The sequence below is a fragment of the Microcaecilia unicolor genome, chromosome 3 (genome assembly GCF_901765095.1).
Source record: "Microcaecilia unicolor chromosome 3, aMicUni1.1, whole genome shotgun sequence".
Taxonomy (NCBI): domain Eukaryota; kingdom Metazoa; phylum Chordata; class Amphibia; order Gymnophiona; family Siphonopidae; genus Microcaecilia; species Microcaecilia unicolor.
Genome location: NC_044033.1, coordinates 200,352,059 through 200,358,010, shown reverse-complemented (window position 1 = coordinate 200,358,010; position 5,952 = coordinate 200,352,059). Strand labels below are relative to the sequence as shown.

The window sequence follows — 5,952 nt, the reverse complement described above, 5'->3', positions numbered from 1 at the left end:
AGCAGACATAAATCTTCACCAACCTCATCTCTTCCACTCATAAACAGGTTTCTCGTTTACACTGCTGGACTCTTCCCCTCCGCTTACGACCAAGGCTGTGCCGTTGTACACCAAACCTTCAACGACTGATATTAGGCTTCAGATTTTTTTCTGGATCTATAGGCCTAGTAAATATAAACTTATTATTTACCAGAACTTTAGATCCAGGACAAAATACATGTACGCTAATATATGTTACCAGCTTTCATTTTGAAGCTCGAGTTGGTACATTTTCCCCCGACTCAACAGCCCTGCTCACTACACTCCTCTTCCATCTCCTAAACATTCCCACAGAATGGGTCTCGGGTCACCCAGCAGTCACGGTCGGGTCCTCTGCTGCAGGTTTTCACACTGCCTGTGCATCTCCCCTTCCAACACCGATGATACATTTTCAGAACCGCAGAAAGCCATCGGCTCTTTAAGGATAGTCTTAAGCACAGGCAAATATTGGGGGGATAATTTTCCAGAGACTTGACCGTGTGCTGCGGCATCCGACACACCCAACGCGCAAACAGACAAACACGGGAGGCCATTCTGTAACAGCTTAAGGACGCACCTAAGCAGCTATACACACACCTACTTACGAGAAGCTGATGGCTGGTGTAAGAGATTGCGTTAACTGCGCCATGGGAGCTGCGCAAATGATAGTACTCTGTAAGTGGCGTACACCTCTGACAGCCTGCATGCTAAGCGAAGTTAACAGAATAGTGCCCAGGACTTACGCATTTAGCTCAAATCAAGCGTCTGAGCTGTTCTATAAATGAGGCGCTCTTGGTGTCCAAATACATGAAAGCAGGGGCAGAATCGGCCCTCGGGTGCACTTACAAAACATGCAAAAGCGCAAATTCCTCCATCTTTATGCTCTGCTGTGAAACCACCCCTGTGTGGCAGTGAGTGCAAGGAAGAGACTTGGGAAGGCCAGGTCTGAGGTTCAGGAAGTGAAGCACAAGATCCAGATCCATTTCTGGGTTTTGACATACTTTATTATCAGTGTTTTATACTACAGTAACTGTTAAATGAAAAAAATCTGCAACAATTCGTACCCATCATCTCTATAAAATTTCCCATCAACTAGAAACTGCCTCCCCAACTTATTGCATTAGGTGAAGCATGTCACAAAGTACCCTTGATTTGAAAATTAAAAAAAATATATAAGTAAAAAAAAAAAAAAAAGCGTCTAGTTTCCCGCTACTTTCAGGGAAGGGAAGCGAGGTTGTCCTTGGGTCTCCAATCCCTCTGATCTGGAATGTTTAAACATCGAGGCTCGGTGTCGAACCCTCTGCCACATGCTTGTTCTACAAGACCGAGTGCTTTTCCACTGGGCCAGTCAGATCCTTGGCAGCCGCTTCATCCAGGAACCAGAGCAGCTTCCCGCTGTGTGGCTGGACCCGGGCTGCGGGTAAAGGGGCCTTTTCTTCTGTTTCGAGGACACGCTGTTGAAGAGACAGAGAAGGGTTGTGAAAGGCTGGTCATGCATAGAAGCAAAGAGAGACCACAAGAATTGAGGCAGGGTACACAAGTCCAGATTAGTGACAGCTGGGGAACTACTTATGTCATGGATTACAAACATCCCCCCCCCCCCACCCCACCCCAGAGTGCAAAGACATGAGAGGATAAAAAGCTAAACATATTTTGTCCTGATTAAATCAGAATAAACAGAGACCAGCCAGGTAAAACTCTGTGTCTAACGTTCCAGTTGTATAGACACTGGGTGACCTTTCTGTGACTCTACATAAGGAGGAGGGGGAGGTCAGGGGCCATGCATGTGATGGGTAACAATGTAGGGAACATGGAACAGCATAGCACCTCGATTCCATGACAATAAAGAGCAACAGGACACTGAAAACAGCATGTTAAGAAAGCATGGGGTGCTCAGATATGCTGAAATAGACCGGTGCTGACCTGGGATTAGAGGTGTGCAAGAGGTTATAATCTGGTCTCTCCCTGACCCCCTCCCTAGTCAGTCTGGATCCATCCCCACCTCATCCATCTTCCTCCCCATTCCCCAATCTTTTAAATTCAAGAAAAACATATTCTTATTATTAACACTTTATGCTACGCAAACAAGCTGTTTTCTTAAATCACAAAGTCCATAATGACCTCATTATTCCATTGAGTTGACACCAGAGGTCCCCATCCCCAACATAAATGGATCTTTAGTCACCGATATCGCAGATTCCCGGTGGTCCTGTCCCCTTGCACACCTCTACCAGGGATTAGCACAGGACAAGTCTCCAGTGTCGCAGGGTTTCTCATCCTCTCCCTGACTGAAGACACGCAAGTCCTGCAGTCCCACAACAGCCTTTGGTCTCCAGGTCCAGAACTTAACGGGACCTTCTGCAGTTACCTTCAAAACGGCAGCTTTGCTGTCTCCTGTTGCCACGAACACCACAGTGCGAGCTGCGTTGAGCACAGGCAGAGTCAGGGTCACTCTCTGGGGTGGAGGCTTGGGGGAATCGCTGATCGGTGCAACTATCTTCTCCTCCTCCTGGGGGGGGGGGGGGGGAAACAGGAATATTAGCATAACGTCTTCCACACCTGAGATCCCCCAACCCGCTCTGTACCGTTAATGTGAAGTTACAGAAAAACACTGAGAGCTTATGCCTTTTCTCTTGAAAGAAAGGAGCCCTGATGAGATGAAATGAACCCGGACTCCAAATAAGCCCACTTAAGTATACACAAAGCATTTAAAAACACATCCAACCCCAAAACCAAAGAAAATAGTTTTTATCACTGCTTTGCTGTTTAACTATCATGTATCGGTGTGATGATGAGTCAGGGGAACACATCCTGCCATCCCACCTCCTCCCTGCTGCATCATTTTTCCACTTTCAGCACCTACAGGCTTCATTTACAAACAAAGACAGGGGAGAAGGTGGACAGGATTAAATTGGAAAACCAGAGCTGTTTCAATCCTCCCCCTGCCAGGGGCTCTACTACAACCTACTAGTGGATCAATAGCTCGAAATGAAAGAAAGTCAAGACAATGGCGGTGAACAGCACATTTAAGTATCCTGGATAGGAAAAGGAGGAAGGAAATGGGGTGATAGTTTGAAGGACAGGTAGGGTCCAATGAAGTTTTTTTGAGGCATGGTGTGACTACAGTATGTTTGAAGGCATCGGGAACAGTCGCAGTGGAAAGTGAAAGATTGAGGATATGACAGAAGGGATGAAAGTAGGAGAGAGAGTGCGAAGTAGACAGGTGGCTCGTACAAGGATGGACACCTTTCACAACCACTGGGGAAAAGGGATGTTCTCAAAGTGCAATTACAGAAGCCTGGATGCTCCCTTGGGGCTTCTGACGTTTTCTGAAGTCCTACGCGGCAGTAAAGTAACATTAGTGGAGCTGTGACGTTACGAGAAACTGGCAGACACAGGAAAGGGGTAACAGCTGTTATGGGACGACTGAATCTTGGACTTTGGGATCGAAGCCACGCCAATAAGAAAAAAAAAAGCGGTCCGTCCCTGAGAAATACTGTGATGTTGTGAGGCTTAAAACCACAGACTGTAATTGTGTTACCAAAAGTGCTAGACAGAATATTTAAAAAATGCCCTTCTTTGTACATTCCACTATCCATCCCGTGTATGTGAAGCCGCTTGCGCTTCTCGTTATCTGGTACCTCTAACAGCGGGTGGTCTGGGAACAGGGAGGCAGTATGTCCATCCGGGCCCAAGCCCAAAATCAGCAGGTCAAAGATGGGAATGTCGTCCTCCGGAAACTCCTGCAAGGGCAGAGGAGCAAAAAAGAAATTATGCACTGGGTGACCAAGGAAATTCGCTTCCTCACCATCTTCTCTCTCTTGTATGTACGCTCTCTTTATAAGCGAGGCAATAATGCGGCACTTCAATCCTTCCCGCCTCCCCCGAAGACAACAGAGAGGACAAGAACAGCTTTGTACCTCCTTCAGTTTCCTGGCATAGTCTGCAGCGGCCTCTTCCACAGGCAGCGCAGGGTTAATGGTCAGCACCTGGTTCTCAGGGATGGCAATCTTGGAGAGGAGGCTTGTCTGAGGAAATTAGGTGCAGAAAAAGGTATCAGTTTTAATGATTGGATTTAGAAGTCCCCAACTCGTCATCCTACACATGGTTCAACCGATAAAATCTAGCGGCCTCCGAAGACTGCGCTGACATACAAATATAGCAAAAACTCAAGGTCCTGGAAATAGTGCTGCTGCATGTACTAAGAGTGTGTGTATGTGCATATACATTTTACAGCAGAAAAAAAAACTTCTGTACTCACAGTGGTTTGTGTGTGTGTCCCCAAAATAAACAAAAATATATATATATATATATATATATAAATTTAACACTATATATCATTTTGCTTCACGGGATAAAGTCCACAAAACAAACCTATCTGGAAAACATCATGACTTGTAAATAAGGTTATCTATTTACACACACACAAATGTACAGGTTGTAGCTACAGATATGAAATCTGCACTGCTGACTGTAGTGTGGCTATAGATATGTGAATATATTTTGCATTATTGACTATAACATGTTTCTATAAATATGTGGATATACATAATCTAGTTGCCCACACTGTGTGTATACATATGTGGATATAAGCATAGCTAATCTTACTTTATCTATAAGCATGCAGATCACACTGTATGTACACATACATGGATATATATTGCATTGCTTATCTTACTTTAGCTATAAGCATGCAAATATTATTTTACACTGCTGATCACACTGTCTCTATAGATATGCTGACACATTTTGCATCACTGATCACATTGTATGTATACATATGTGGATATATATTTATTGCATTTGTATCCCACATTTTCCCACCTATTGGCAGGCTCAATGTGGCTTACATAGTTTGTTATGGTATAGTCATTTCCCCATCGCTCATCTTACTTTATCTATAAGACTGCAGATATACATTGCATTGCTAATCACACTGTGTGTATACATACCGTAGGTGGATATTTATTGCATTGCTAATCTTACTTTAGCTATGCATATACAAATATATATTGCACTGCTGACTATAACATTTCTAGAGATATACTGATATATTTTGCAAAGCTGATCACACTGTCTCCATAGGAGCCAGAGCCCTCCGTGGGCAGTTAAGGAGTTTGCTGAAGCTGCCCCTAGGCCTCACCCGGTAAGCTCCGTACGTGCTCTCGGGGTCGCTGAAGTCCAGCAGCCTCTCGTCGCAGAAGGCGATCAGCCAGTGCGGAGCGCTCAGGGCCCCGGCTCGGGGCGGCTCCCGGCTCAGCAGCGACACCAGGCCCCCGCCCGACAGCCCCAGGGCGAAGCGACGGCGGGGAGAGGCCAGGGCTCGGGTTTCCTCCTGGAGGAGCAGCTGCCACAGCGAAGCGGCCAACTCGGGAGGCGACGGGAAAACCTGCACCAGGCGGCCGAGCCCGGCAAGGGCACCGGCGGCCATCGGTCCCCTTTCTCACCTCACTCAAACACACATACACACCCCCCGGGCCCGTTCCCTACCGCTCAACCCAGAAGCGTCGCTCTGGTTCAGGAAGTGACCCTGCGTTCCGAGCCTCACTCCTATTCCAGAAGCACCACCAGCATTCCGAACCACTTCCCAGTCAAGAGCGTGGCTCGGAACGCTGGCGGCGTGACTTCCGAGCCTCCTTCTGGTCCCGGAAGTGCTTGTTTGTCTTCTCTCAGCTTCGTTCGCTCCATCTTACTCCGTTGCGTTGCGAGCCTCGCTTTCAATCCAGCGACAATGGGGGGAACAGCCAAAAGAGGAAGGGGCGGAGATACGTTTGCAACGCCCCCTGCCTTTCTCTACTACTGGAAGGGAAGTTGGTTGAGGTCTAGCGCCATCTTTGGTGTGGCAGGCGCTCTTAGACCCAGTGCGTACTGCTTTAAATTGTTTATTTCGCTTTCTGCATCTTGGGCCATCCGAACTCCTTGCATTTTTCATTT

General features: G+C 46.9%; 1 protein-coding gene across 1 annotated transcript; it reads right to left on the bottom strand.

Annotated features, from left to right (window-relative positions):
• Positions 1-1,000: 1,000 nt before the first annotated feature.
• On the bottom strand, positions 1,001-5,502 carry PGLS (6-phosphogluconolactonase). The gene is made up of 5 exons (XM_030197115.1): positions 5,162-5,502; positions 3,939-4,046; positions 3,660-3,761; positions 2,387-2,527; positions 1,001-1,472 (listed from the first exon to the last, which is right to left on the bottom strand). The coding sequence occupies exons 1-5, from the start codon at positions 5,447-5,449 to the stop codon at positions 1,335-1,337; spliced, it is 777 nt and encodes a 258-aa protein (XP_030052975.1). The 5' UTR covers positions 5,450-5,502; the 3' UTR covers positions 1,001-1,334.
• Between the last annotated feature and the right edge of the window lie 450 nt (positions 5,503-5,952).